At 44.4% G+C, this 14,912-nt stretch overlaps 1 protein-coding gene across 1 annotated transcript in view; it reads right to left on the bottom strand.

Annotated features, from left to right (window-relative positions):
• Positions 1–222: 222 nt before the first annotated feature.
• Positions 223–14,912, bottom strand: part of B4GALT1 (beta-1,4-galactosyltransferase 1) — a 59,473-nt gene continuing 44,783 nt past the window's right edge. The window contains exons 3-6 of the mRNA XM_044418865.1: positions 12,401–12,588; positions 10,769–10,891; positions 6,812–6,916; positions 223–5,948 (exon numbers count right to left, since the gene is read on the bottom strand). Coding sequence (XP_044274800.1) covers positions 5,813–5,948; positions 6,812–6,916; positions 10,769–10,891; positions 12,401–12,588 — 552 coding nt within the window. The 3' untranslated portion in view covers positions 223–5,812. The remainder of the gene's footprint in view (positions 5,949–6,811; positions 6,917–10,768; positions 10,892–12,400; positions 12,589–14,912) is intronic.

Below are 14,912 nucleotides of genomic sequence, written 5' to 3' on the forward strand. Positions count from 1 at the left end.
CCCCAATTTCTGCTAATCCAGGAATGGGAAACCTCCATTTCCTAACTGACCTGAACTTCTGAGTAACCATGTTTGGATAAACATTTCCCACCATCTGCCCCGGTGTAAGATAAAAGGGTTTCATGTACTCTTTCACAATTTAAAATGAAAGGTGAGTCAATTCTTAGTGAAGAAACCAGGGAGGGAAAGCAGCAGGGGATCAAAATATAAGAGTAGAAACGATTTTTCCTTAAGTAACCAGATTTTATTATTTAAGTCTTTAATGCTGTAACTTGTAAAGACAAAAATCAGCCCACAGCAAATATAAAGTAACTTACCAAATGTTGTTCTATGGAGGAGACTTCCTCGTCTCTTCCCAAACCTCACCCATGAACATACTTTAAGGCACTTTTGTCAAAAGTCTTTCAAGCTGAAAGCTAATACACCTCTCAGAGAGTGAAAAACGGTTTCTGTGACAATTTTTCCCTGATCTTCACATGCATCACACACATCCATACACACATATGCATACCAAAACTATTTATGATACCTAAGTTGCTTGCATAGAATGTCTGTAAACTACAAAGAATATTGTACTGTTCAGAACTCAGCTTACTCTAGGCTCAGAATAACAAAGCCCCAGTACTAGAGATAACCTGGTAGTTCCCGGATCTGGCCAGGCTTTTAAATGCCTCCTAATGTTCAAGGAGCCTAGAGACAGATGGTACGTAGCATTTTCCAAGGAGATAGGCAGTTTAGGAGAGAGATGGTATGTATGCTTTTTCCACCCCTGAATCTGGGAAGTGGGCTTTTGGGATGGGGTTACATTGCATCCCAAATCCAACAAGATCTTTTTGAACAGAGCTGATAATGGGGCCAAATAAATATGCACAAGCACTCCAGAAGGGAAGCTTCTTTCAAACAGCTTTAAACGTATTGACTGTCTCCAACTTTAACCTCTTTAACTGTCATAGAGGGCTTTCACATGTATTTTGCTCTGGAACCATTCAAAGCAAGAATAGCCTAACTTTCCAGAAGGACATTATTATTATTATTAATTATTATTATTTTGTTATTTGACAGTGGGCACTTCAGATTCTGTCAGAATGATAAAAACAGGTAATTTCAACAAAAGATTGGTAGTGGGGTCTTCTAATTGCTTAAGAAATTAGAAAACCGGATGCATTATAATATTATGGCACTATTCTGATTCATGCAACAGCAGAAGGGAAGCCCCTGGAAGCCAGGGATTGGAAACTGGACCCCAGACCACCCAAGGTTGCCCACTTCTGCAAGTGTTTGCATTCAAACATGGAATCTCCTGCCTCTGTAACTGAGCCATCTCAGAGAAAGTGCATTGACTGGATTGAGGTTCAGGTAAATACTGCATTCAAATACAAGCAGTGTAGCCTGGACATTCTTAAACAAGCTCCCCGTTCTTCGTTAATACTAATTCAATCCTCCTCAAGCAGGTGCCCATGAGATGTATTGGACTGTAACTCCCAGTACCCCAGACAGCATGGCCCACAATGAGAATTTTGGGGCCATTTTGGAGTCCAAAACATCTCCAGGGTGCTGGCTTAGGGAAGGTCATTTTAGTTAGCGTTAACAAAAAGATCTTGCCACTGACCTCTCAGGAAAGGCACATTCCAGCATTACTGCAGTCGTCTCCAAACATGTGATTACATTTTAAGGTGAGAGCAACAAATGTACCTCCATTCCAGATACTGGTTTCCAGACCCAGTAGAGAAAGCAAGCAGCTCAGTACATTTAAATAAATAGAAATATTGGATCCAATATGCATAGAAGACTAACAATCACACACACACATAAACACCAAAGAACTACCAGCTAAATAAAATGTGACACAGTCCTTTGCAAGCCTTCACCTCTTTGTTTTGTCAAATTGGAGTAAGACAAACAAATAGCAAGATCTTCCATTTGGGACAGCCAAGGTCTGTTTCAAAAGTTTTACCTGCAGAACAGAGGACTCCTTTCAACTCCTCTCCTGGCAAGGAGAGTGACTGCTCAGGAGATCTTACCAGAGAAATTAAGTCTTTAAAGAAGTTTTCTTCTCAATGGAACAGGGGCCATCTCATTTAAACAAAGCTGCAATTACTCAGCTTGAACATTTACTTTTCTACCTTGTGATAAAGGGAACTCAGAAAGTGCCAGAGGCAATGAAGGAAGGAGTGAGTCCAGAATCTGCACTGGTTTCTCAGCTACAGAATCCCACATCTGAGAAGTGCCTTCTGTACCACTGACTGAAAAATGCAAACATTCAGGGTTGCTCACTGCAGCCCAACTTTGGTGACAGCTGCCAGCTTTGGGGGAAGGCACTACGGTAGCAGTTCAAAGCATGGCCGGCAAGGAAGAGGCAATCCAAAGCATGGCCAGCAAAAAAGAGGCCAAGTGGGGAGGGCAGGTTCCTTCTTGCTCTACTGCCATTGGACTCAACAGCAAGGCTGTGGCAGATGGAATTTAGCATGCCTGTTTTTGCCCCTTCCTAAAGCCACAAATTGCCCTCTTGGCTTTCCTAATGGGAATGTGTGGGCAACGGATGTTGGATGATTGGGAGAATCTAAAAAGATTGTGGAGGAATCCAAAAGGGAGGAAACGGCCATAAACCCACACCCTTTAAAAGAAGGAGCAGGGGATGGCAAGCCCTGGGGTCAGAGCTGCCTGAAGGCTGAAATGGAGATTGTTGAGGAATACGGAAGCTGCTGTTCCTCAAGGCACTTGCTTATCATCAATGGAGAAACAGGGAAGGCAGAAGAAGGCTAAAGCTCTACATGAGCTTTGTGCAGGATGCAGGGAATGCTCTGAGAATCCCTGAAGCTATAAGCACAGCTAAAATTGAGTTGGTGTGGATCAGTTTCTTGGATGAAAACCCATGTAAAAGATAAAAATCATGCTTAAAAAAAAGAATTCTAATGGGGAAAAAAATCAAGATTTTGATGAGACAAGTGAAGAGAAAAAGGCCCGAGGCACAGCGAAAGAGGGTCGCAAGCAGACTGGGGAAAGGGTGGGCACTCCAACCATTTATACTATGCGGGGGTGGAGTTCCCGCCAAAAACTGTTAAAGGTATTAAATCTTCCCGGCAACAGGCACTGTGCTGGCATAGCACCCATGATGTGTGATGCACAGAGACCACAATGAATCACTTAGGTTTGCAAATATATGTGAAGGCAAGATCCAACCCTATACAGAAGCTATAACCGAAAGCAACAATAACACATGCTTGTGCTGCAGCTTCAATGTCAGCCTGTCAAAAGAACAGGCAAAGAACCTCACCATGATGGTTTGTATGAAGTAAAACCTTGTTTTAACATGACTTTGCCTGCAGCTTATATTAACAGTGTTAATGTGCTGCTTTATGGTGCAATTAGATTTTATATACCTTGCCCCACACTAACATTTTGTTACAATAAAACTCAGGAGCTCATTTCAAGTTTTACACACAACACTGCAAGAAAAAAACATTTTGTTGACCTTTGCACAATACTTAACACTTTACAATGGTAAACATATCCGATAAGACATTTTAAAAGCAAAGAGGGTGCATCACGAGCCCTGAATGCGCAAACGGTCTGCCATCCCATTGCAAGAAAGCATTTGATGCAAATAAACTGTGAAATGAAAGTCTACAACGTTCAGGATCTCATTTGGCTTTAAGAGGCTGCATTCACACATAAGGCAATCCAGAAAGAGCACTTCTGCCAGTTGGAAGGGTTTGGGGTTTTTTTGCAATGCCAAGAAGCAGGGGGTTCACTGAGCAATTGCACCTCAGCAATACAGCATTGGTTGCCAGTTCACCTGCTCTGCTATCATCTGTGGAGGCAGCTTTGCAGGCAGGCAGAAGAAAAAGATGACGAGTGCAGGGGTGGAATCCTACTCTGCTTCAGAAGGTGCTCCCATGCGGGGCCTCCAGCATGTTTAGTCAGTGCACTCAAAATCTGCATCTTGGCCCTGTCTCTATAACCTGTCCACTCCAAGGCTGCGCAGGGATGCCATTAGGCCCGTTCACATGACAAAGCAGATCCCCAGGGGTTATTTAACCTACAGTGAGGCTGCAGTGCGTGTGGCTGCCATTTTGAATTTGCTTATATGGGGTTCAACCCCATGCATAGCCCATGCTCTCTGGGTTTGCGCAGCACAACAACCCTGAATTTGCAGTGCAGAGCCCAGCTCAGCATGGCCCAAGGTGCCACAACAAGCCATTGTGCGTTGCCCAAACCTAGTTATTATGTACCCGTAGAAAATGGGCCCTGTTGGCTCAACAAATCCTCAGCCAGTCACACCTTATTTTTTGAGGCACTGCTTCCACGTGTTTCCAGTTGCATGGCAAGACTGCAAAGTAGCAGGGAAGGTCTTGGACAAAGGTCACTTCTGGTCATTCCCATCTGCAGGCAGCCCTCCTGAGCCTGGTGGAGCACTGCTTCGACAGCAAATGGTTGGACGCTCAATGGGCAGAGCCATGAAGTACGTCCATTTAGAAGAGGGATGCGGAAAGTGTCATATCACAAAATAACCATGACGGAAGGCCATTTGGTCCAGGACACTGAGTGAAGCCACCTGAACTGCAGCTTTCTCATAGTTGCCTATGCCAGCTGGGCTCATGGGGGTGGCAATCTAACAATGCCTAGACGGTGACTCGTTCCCCAGCCCAAGTATAGATTGGATGGAGCACCTGGAAGGGTCCTCTGGTGCCCATGAGCCCATTACATACATTCTGGCCCCAAGTCTCCCAGTGGTGGGCCTCACGACAGAGAGAAAGCATTGCATGATCTGGCCTGTATTGGGTGTATTCTTTGAACCTGGTGTTGCTCTGAATACCTAACCCAAGTGGGAGGCTGGAGAGAGCAAGCTGCATTCAAATAAATATGGTCCAAATTTTCACCACACACTTCCCCACCCCTGCTGCCCCCAGGGTGCACGTAAGCCCAAGATGATGAATGGGCTGAGGGCACTCCTAGGCACAACCAAGTGGACACCACCTGGCACTTAAGCTCTGAGCTTGAATATTTTTGCTATGCAAAGCTACTTTTTGAGCAAAGAGGCCTGAACAATTAAAATCCCCTCTGCCAGCAGAAAAGAATTTAAGGCAATTTTTCATTCTGATATGTATATTCCTTTTCTTTCTTTTTCTTTCCAGGAGAAATTATCTCTGTTGTTATTAGACAAAAATGAATGACCCTATCTACATGAAGGGGAGCTATAGACTGAAACATGTAAACTCGTACAACTTGTAGCAGCATTTTCCAGTCCTTCATTCTGTAACCACAGTGAATTTTCATAAATGTTGCCTATTTTGATTTTAAAATCCAAGTGGGGGAAGGAGAGAGGGGAATGACCTAAAACTGCAGAAGATGTCACAGTGGTGAAAGCAATGTTTTCCACATTGTCTGCTACTATTATTTAAAGAGAAGAGCATTGCAGTAGACACGGGGGCTTTGATCACCAGGAACTCTCGTTTGTGCCCCTTGGGGACAGACAGCAGCCTCACGACAGCATTTCCACAGAGCTCCCGTTTTTTTCTCTGGGGTTTGGACAGGAAATCTTCCCAGTGGATGGAGCACGTGTGTCCCCATCTTTCCCTGAAAATAGACATATTTGCTAACATCTCTGCTTATTTTCTAAACCTATAAAAACTGTACAGCAAAGTTCGGGATTAAAAGTCTCATTATCGCAGCCAACTGAAAGGCCTCGGAATGGCAAAAGAAGGCGTTCTTCTTCCATGGTGATTGTAAGAAAAACAGCAGGTATAAAAGGTTGACAGGATGAGTTGTCCCCAGCTAGGTGCGCCAAGTCCTCTGCCATGCTTCTGCCGCACTAGCTGTTTGGTGTTCCAATATCCACTGTGATTTTTGTATACAATCGGAATTTATCAGTTTTTACTACAGTATATGTCAGAGTGTTTAAACCATCGGACTTCATAGTCTCCCTTGTGTGAGCAATTTTGTTAAACCTGTAAAGATGAGAGAGATTTACAGCTGGGAAATACCAACTTGCAACCAGCATCTTACTTTGCATCTTTGTCAAGAGAATTTTGGTTAATTGCTTTCCGTGAGAATGAAACCAACATATTTTATAGTGAAATGTTCAAAGTCAAATATTTGATAGTCAAATGTTCTTCACAAAGCATGTGAAGACTCTGCTGGAACCACAGGCTGGCTAACAAAGAAATGATCACGGCAGCCCATCGTGGTTTGAATAAACCATGCTGGGTTGCACTGTGTGTTGGTGTCCATTTTGAATATTCAGCCTCCAGTGAGGGGCTGCCATGCTGTATTCTATCATCTGAACACAGGTGGCAGGGGTTGTTTGAGGGTTAAATGACCCTCAAATAATCTTACCCTGGGTTATCTGCAGATTGCTTAACTTGCACACAAGCCCCGCTGCCCAGGTTCAGATGACATGACAAACCATAAGAGTTCCCCACTGAGAGGTGAATTTTCAAAACGGCCACTGGCAAATGCCACAACTCATCATGGCTTAAATAAATAAGTTGTGGGTGGTTTCAGTCACTGTCTGAACACAGTCAGAATCTATGAGATAGATTGAAATGGCTCGTAGCTTAGCTTAAAGTTAGTGACAAAAGTTCAAGTTTCCTAGACCAATTCATTAGTAAAAATTAGTACCCAGAGTTAAAGAGGGCATAAATGAGCTCTTACATGTCCCTTCGGGGCAGCTGTGTTCCCTGCTCATGTGGATGCCTTATTCACATCTAAAAACATTCACTATCAGACAATTTAAGGGAAAGGGACACAAAATAGATAGACTGTAACTCTTTTGGAATGGTGTCCACAGAATGCAGAGCAAAAGACCAACCTCTGTGGATTAGGCTCATTTTTGCTGTCCCTCGAATGGCGGATCATTCGACATTTTCCAATGGTAGCATCTGGGCGGGAGATCCCCATGCCTTTGAAAACTAGCCTGCAAAGGCAAACAAATGGAGATGCTGTTATTACATAAATGCCATCTCTCTCATGCACACACACCTTTTAAAGCCACCTGAAAAGAACCATCTGGTTGCAAATAGGTTAGCAAATGGATTCATGGGAAAATGTGACAGTACCGCTACGGAATGTTTATATAGCGTTTGAAGTGTCTAAAGTACTTCCCGCAGCCATTAACTCAGCGAGTTATGCAATGTTGCTGCAGGTGAGGCTAATCATCTACAAAGTCCTGTGTCACATTCCTAATCGATCTGGGAATGGAATGGCTATTGCTAAGGGCAGGGCCTCAACATCAGTCACCCCACTAATTTGGAAACCAGTGAAAAGGGTGGGCAATGTGATTTTAGACTCCAGTCATAGAATCATCACTCCCAAATCACAAGAAATAATAGTTGGACTTTGCCCTGCATTTATCCTCTGAAGCACTTTGTTCCAGACATCATGCTTCAATTTCCCCCAACGATATTTGAAGAACACTTAATGCAAATCTTTGTTAAGACTTTAAGGCTTCGGGTTGCTTTCCTCTACCACAGCCCAATCCTGTGCTTGTAAACCAAACCCCTCACTTTCCCCATAGTCAGGAGATCCCAAAATCTTGGCATTATTATGTCAAAACTGCCTGGCCTTCCAAACAAGATGCAAGTCCCAAGGGCCAAGGAATAAACGTTTGTCAGCAGGCTGATGCAAGCGGCCGCTGCCAAAGGCTTGACCCTGACAGTGGGAAGTTGTACTTTTGTTTGTTCTCCACCTTGGATTGCTGTGCTAAGAGACAAGGAGCAATGACCCCCGCAGGTTGGAAAGCATCAGACTCCACTCCTGCATCTTCTGCCAGCTTGGTTTGATGGCAAGCCAGCAAGAAAAGGGAAACAGTACATGAGCAACATTCCCTGGCCGTTGCTGGATACAGGTCGCTGCAGGCTAGATCTGCAGGTCAGCTTGTAGCTGAACAACAAGCCAGACACTCTTTGCAAACGACATCCTGCACAAGCAAAACAGAAGGGAAAGCCAGGGCAATAGCCTAGACAATATGAGGAGTAGGTAAGGTAGCCAAGAGGAGTATAAAAATATCCATCAGGTACACAAGGCAGAGCAGAGCTTTTTTCCCTTTGTCCTTTTACTTGAACCCAGGGCCATCCCATGAAGCTGAAGGGTGGGAGATTCAGGAAAGAGGGAAGCCCCCCCCCCCACCCCCAGAGTCTGTGCTTGCAATTTGCAACTGCAAGCTGCGGTGATGTCACTACGCCAGCCCTGGAAAAGGGACCAAGCATTCCATAATTTGGCTTCGCTCCCTTGCTCGCTCCTTAGCAAGCGACCAGCAGAACAGATCAAAATGCAGCCATGAGAAAGAGGGAGGCTACTTAGCCTGTTCCCCCCAGTTCCTGACTGCAGTTGATAAGCAGGCAGAGTGTGTGCGCAAAAGGGGTGTGTGTGTGAGCGAGCCAAGGAAGCACGAGGGCAATGACTCGTCTGCACATCCTGTCCCAGCTGCTGGGAAGATACTTTGCTCTCTGCCTTTCTATTTGGGGGGAGGAGTTGAGGACCCACTGCTTTTTATAATTTTATTTTCTATAAAATAATTACTTCCCCCTCCGATCCCCACAGAAGCTGCTTTATACTGAGAACTTAGTCCATCTAGCTCAGTACTGTTGACACTGACTGGCAGCCACTCTCCAGGGTTTCAGGAATGATTTTTTCCAGCCCTCCCGTGAGATGCCACAAAGCAGGAGCTCTGCCCCTGAGCCAGTGGCTGGTGCAGTAGACCAATGTGGATTTAAAAAGGACTTGGGGTACTTCTGGGAGTTGGATGCATCCTCCAACCCTCTTCTTTGCACTCCTGATGTTAAAGTTATCTTTCATGCGTGAGTTTGCACTTTTGTAAAACCGGTCACTGATGGAGCAGAGAAATGTGGGGTCAAAGGATTTAATGCTCTGGTGCAGTTCCATGGGACAGAGATACCAACTCCTTGCTTTGAACACATGCTCTGGTTGACTCCATTCTCTGAAGCCTTCCTTGCCTGCCGTTCACTTCCCAGCCTCCGCTTTATCAACTGCCACTGAGTGCAAGCTTGTCTTACCGCAACTGAAGCCTGAATCTTACATTAATTGCAGAAAACAGGTTGCCCCAGCAACTAGCATTATGACTCAGTCATTATCTGTAACTGCATGGCAGCAGCCAAGATAACAGATCTTAAATAGCAGTGGCATATAATGCAGCACTTGCTTGTACCAACAGAAATAAAACTGTTCCATTCCGAGCTCTTCTACTTCTTTTCTAAAAATGCACAGCTCAGAAATAAGGAACTGAGAGGAGTTATCTTTAAATATGCAAGGTTGCTGTGTCCCAGCTCTGCACAGAATAGGCTTACACAGGTCCCACTCCATCTCAGTGCCAGAACATCCCAATAGCTGAATGGAAGGGCAAAGCTTCCACCTGATTTAGTAGCACAGGTGCTGCATCTCCAAAATGCCCATTAAAATTAAAATTAAAAGAGCCAGCAACATGCTGGACTTTCATGATACTGAAGGTTCCTTCCATCAAGGGTTCTAATTCGCTGCCACATTAGTGGGCTTTACACTTATAAGCTGCACTTTGGCAAAGCAGCAACTCTGGAAGACTCATTATATAATCAGGATGCTTATTGGGTTTGAGAATTTTTAAAAATACAGTCCCCCTCCCTCCCTCCCCCCCCCCTCTCTCTCTCTCTCTCACACACACACATACACAGAGGGAGGGAGGAATGGAACTAGAATGAGGAAGTGCCCATCATAAAACAGTATGGGTAGTCATTCTTCAGCAGATTTCTGTTTCCATATTTCCATGTGCCTGGGGGACTACTTGGCAATCCTTTACTGCACAGGGAGCACACCAGTAGCACAAACGGAATGACATTTTTTCAGTTTGCCATCACCATAATGGCAATTATTCCTCCACTTTTCTGGTTTTTAAATCAAATTAAAGATTGGTTCAGGACACACAGAATCTGAAAGCTAAAATGCTCCTTCCTTGGAAACAAAATATTTTGCGAAGGTGCCCATGTCTAGACTTGGATTCAAGCCCCACCTCTGCAGAGGGATGCATCCTGAATCAAGAAATGTTTTCCCAACTTGAAGCAAGAAACTTTCCCCAGGCAGTTACTCTCTCCCATCTGCCAGATAGCAAAGCTCAAGCACCACAGTGGTGGAAAAGAGGAAGCGGGCCCAGGGGGAGTGAGTCACCTTGGAAGAGGCAGAGTACTCCTACTCTGAGAAATTAGCCACGACTGATAAAGAAAAGTCCATTTTACAGAAAAAATACTTGTATTTTGAGAAACACACCTTTAACCAGAAACCCTGCTCACTGGAGGTGTGCAAAACAAGAATGAATTTGAATGGACTAGGCTCTCTTGTAGATAGTGCACTTAGAAATCACAGCGGAGAAGGCAGCCCTCCAAGCAAGTAGTACGTTCAAGGAAAACTCTCTCATGCAGGGCCTCTGCTGGTGGCTGTACTTTAGATGTGCCAGTCGCTTCTATCACTCCTGACTGAACAAAGGGACTAGCAGGCATTGCCTCCCCTGCCCCCTGGCTTGTTACACCTGAGCATGCAGTCTGTTTGGGGAGCAGTTCTCTGATCCAGCGAGTGCTCATAACCTCCAGCCTGAAAGGTCTGGGTGATCCCTAGACAAGAGCTCAGCACATCAGAAAACATGGAGGAAAACCCTGTGTCACCCGCTGGCACTCAGATCAAGGGATGCCAGAAGGACACTGGAGGCCAAGCACTTTCTGGCCAAAGGCCTCCAAAAAGGAGCTTCCCTAGACAGCAAAGACATCTTGAAGCACAAGTGCCTTACCTGTTATAAATGTCGTCATCTTCACCACCCCAGCCCCAATAATTATTGGGAAACCCATTGATTTTTTGGAATTGCTCCTTGCTTAAAGCAGACACGCCTCCAAAATACTGATTGTAAGGTAAGCTGAAAGAGAGAAAGGCAAGTGGTTAATCTGTTTCCACTACCTTGGGAAAGTATGGATTGCACTTCTGGTCATTTTTTAAAAAGTATTAATAATTGCATTGAAAAGAATATGTAAGGACAGCTATATAAATATCTGCTTCCACACACAGGACCAGCTGTTATTTTCTCTATCAGAATTACAGAAGAACTCAAAAGTTACTGGCACTTGCTTTTTCCTAGCAATTAACAATTCTTAAAACGTCACTTTGCAGATCATCTTTTCCGCAAATAGTAACAGCTTATTTGCTTTACCCAAACCTGTCCCTAGTGAAGCTGCGTAACTTGCAGTCGTTCAGTTCAGTGGTAATCAGAAACCATGCTCTTACCAGCTACATATTGTGGCAAGACCTGGGCTGGCGCAGGCACTCCTCCCATCTCGGAGGAGGAGAGAGGATGGGTGAGGCTAGAATCCCCAGTGCTCACCAGATTAATTTCACACAATGCTGTCGGAGAGTGCCTCAGATACTTTGTCATGCTTCAGTACTGGGCATACCAAATGGGCAGATTAGTAAAGGGACCTGACAGCTTTTCTTACTCTGGAAGGCTTGTCCTACTCTTTCACCCACAAGATGTTTCTTTTCAGATGTTTAGAGTTGTCCTATTTCCTGTTGGATTTGGTACATACTCTCCCAGCCATGGCCAAATAGTTGCCATCCTGAGCTATGAAGCATTACATACAAGGGGCATGGTTTTTTAATATGTGGGGGGGCATGCATAAGCATGCACCCACAGATCCATGTATATATAGGAGGTATGGGAGCATGGTGACCAATGTCTGATTTGATTTTCTAAAAATACAATATGGCGCATGCCTCAAGAGCTGCAAATAAATTAGCTAGGAAATTAAAGTATAGGATATATTTATTTGAGCAGTTTCAAGCACTTTTTAGGCTATGCCTTCCCAAAAGAACATGGAAACAAGTGATCCCATCAGGACAGGTGTCCGGAATTACCCTGTGAAGTGGCTCTGCAAACATGAACTACTGTAATCGGTCAAGGGCAGGCTAGAAGAGGCCACGGCTTTAAGGACTTCCTAAATGCTACTTCAGGCACCCAGACCGCCGAGGGATGTTAGATATCCTTGGAATAGGGTACCCCAAGTGCAGTGGGGTCATGCCCTCCACTGGGCAGGCTCTCCTGAGTACAAGCACATATGATTAATCCAGCCATGACATTAACAAATGCAGTAGACTTCCCCCTGCTACCTCAGTTGTTGTGGAAGGCGACCTGGTCCAGGGGGGAGCCCTCAGTCCGGGCACAGGGCCCCGCCAGACATAGAAAAGGCTCTCCCCAACCCTCCACTAACTTCCATGTGTAGAAGATAACAAAAATGACAAGTGGGGGTGGAGTTAAGACGCTTGTCCTCACTCATCTTCTCTCAGAAAGTGCTGACATGGAATCAGAAGGCTACTTGCTCCAGGACATGATTTTGTGCTGAGTTCAGAGAAATGACAGCAACTGAGCTCTTACCGAAATCCAAACTTATCCATAGACACGGAGAGGTGCCTGGGTTGACTGTAACACTTGTAGGTATTTCTGTCATCCATCGGGATTAGGTCGACATCACTAAATACAAAGCAGTCATAGTCGTATTCTTTTAGAGCTTCTGTGAAGCCTACGTTCAGAAGCTTTGCGCGATTAAATGTTGCTTCTCCATCCTAATGTAAGAAAAAGAAGAGCTGTTACATTCCCCAAGAGAAGGCATTCCACATTTTGGTCTGTTACAGGCTTGGTCCTCCACAAGCAACAGCATACACATGTTGGGAAAATTCATACAAGCCCACTGCTGACCAGTTTCCCCTAGTGTTCATTTCAGCGTAACATTAGCAAGATTGCTTTAACCCCAAGAGCATTATGAATTTGAGATCACAATCCCTGCTTATTTTGTCTTCTGCGCAGACTTCTCTGGAAGAGGCTGCAAGTCTCAATTGCCACCTTTCCATCAGCAGACAAAGACATTTCTAGTCAACCAAGCAGGCGAGCCAGTAGGGTTGGATGCAGCTTTCTTTCTGTTATTACTGTGGTTTTAGTTTGTTTTATCACAGTTTTATCATTGTTTCGATAAAGTTTTCTAAGCTGCTGTTTTTATTGGAATAAAGGTAGGGTACAAATTAAGGGTGCAGTCCTATGCATGTTTAGAGAGAAACTGGTCCTACAAATCCCAGCATTCCCCTGCCAGCCTGGCTGGGGAATGCTGGGAGTTTTAAGACCTTTTTTGTCTAAACATGTGTACAGTTGTGCTCCAAATAAATAGGAATCTCACATTGCTCTTCTTTGTGGTCACTTTCCCCATCAGTATCCCTGTATAAGTGCTATCTCTTCATGTTCCTCAACCCCTGAATGTTTCTGAATTTTCAGAGCAAACTGGACTGGTCAGATGCAGCACAATTACACACCTACAATCCAGTTAATTTCAGCACACCCTGACAACGTGGAAATAAAAGAACAAAGCTTTCAAATTATTTTGGAGAACTCTTAGCTGCATTTATGGAAGGCAAAATCAGCTTCAGAATGAAGCAAGGAATTCTGAAATGTTTTTAGGTATGCTCTTAAAATATTACTTCCTTATTACAGGGTTTGACGCACTGTGACTGTAACAGGAGGGGCCAAGGTCAAATCGTTGCACAAAAGTCATACAAGTGGTTTAATCGTGACATTAAGCAAACAAGTATGCAGCTACCACTTGGTTCTTTTGTTCTTCCTTCCTCCTGTGTTTGGTTTCCCAGAGAACACACCTGGCTGAAGGTCACCTAGTGACCTGAGGAGTTTCAGCTGATCTCCTTTAGCCTTCCTTGGCTGCCTGAACTGCTTTCGCTCCCTCCTTTGGCCAACATTATGGGAAAGCCAGAATCAGGTTGATGGCAAGGCACTGGAAGCTCACACAGTGCTTGCCAAGAAGAGCCCCTGGTGGAGAGCCACCACTGGATGTAATACAGAAGGTGGATGTGATGACTTCCTCTGAGGAAGTGGTAGCCAATGTGTGGTGCCCAAGTCCTACAGAAGAGTTTAGTCCCGCTGTTTGGGTGCTGGGGTGGTGGAGAGCAGATACTGAGGGCAAGCTGGAGCCTTCCAGATAGCAATACTGAACCTGTTTGGTAGTTCTGGCTATTACTGCTAAATTTGGATGTATTAAAGGTGTTTCTTCAACTGCAATGCAGAATCAATGGAATTATTTGGACTGCTGATTCAGTGCTGAGGGAAGATCTGCTATTCTTAGTTTAAATTTCAGTAAGAGTAGCTACCACAGAGTGGGGAATCCTTCACGGATGTGTCCCAGATTTTGGGGTCAGATCCTCAGGACCAGCTAGCGTTCCAATAGATCCCGTGCTCAAATGGACACAGGAGCCTTTGCTTTGTTTGTCACTCCTAATCTCACCCAGAGGTATGACCTTGGTGGAGAAAATAAGCAAGAAGGCCAACGGGGCTTTGCTAGAACAGGATAGGACAGAAGAGGGTGCTGAATGATGAGAGCTGCATAATCTTCACAGAATCCACAGCCGTTTCCAACAGTAGAAAGAGTAAAAGTTATTTGACAGGAACTTTAGCAGCACTCTAACGCTGCCCTATTCTGCTGTTATTTTAGTAAGTAAATAGTTACTAGAAACAATGGACTGCCAATAGTTTCCAGAATTCTAAATTGTAATCTTAGCTTTTGCCAAGGTTGAAATATAATGACGCTCTTCATAACTTTGGCAAGACTTCCACAATACTTAAATCAGCACAATTAAAAAGTATCCATGCCAGTTTAACTAGAATAGAGAACATGGATGGAACCACATGTTTCTCTTACTCTGATTAACCCTTCAGGCAAACCCTTTTCCGTGAATATAGAGCAATACATGAACAAACAGTGGGAAAAGAATTCCAAGATGAGACAGATGTTGTCTTGAGCAGGGACTTCAAGATGCAGATGTTTATTAGGAGATTAACATACTTTAACATGCATTTCAAGCAACAGTTCAAAATTCTTTCCTTTTGGAAA

Source organism: Varanus komodoensis, unplaced genomic scaffold (assembly GCF_004798865.1).
Source record: "Varanus komodoensis strain SLA01 unplaced genomic scaffold, ASM479886v1 scaffold94, whole genome shotgun sequence".
NCBI lineage: Eukaryota > Metazoa > Chordata > Lepidosauria > Squamata > Varanidae > Varanus > Varanus komodoensis.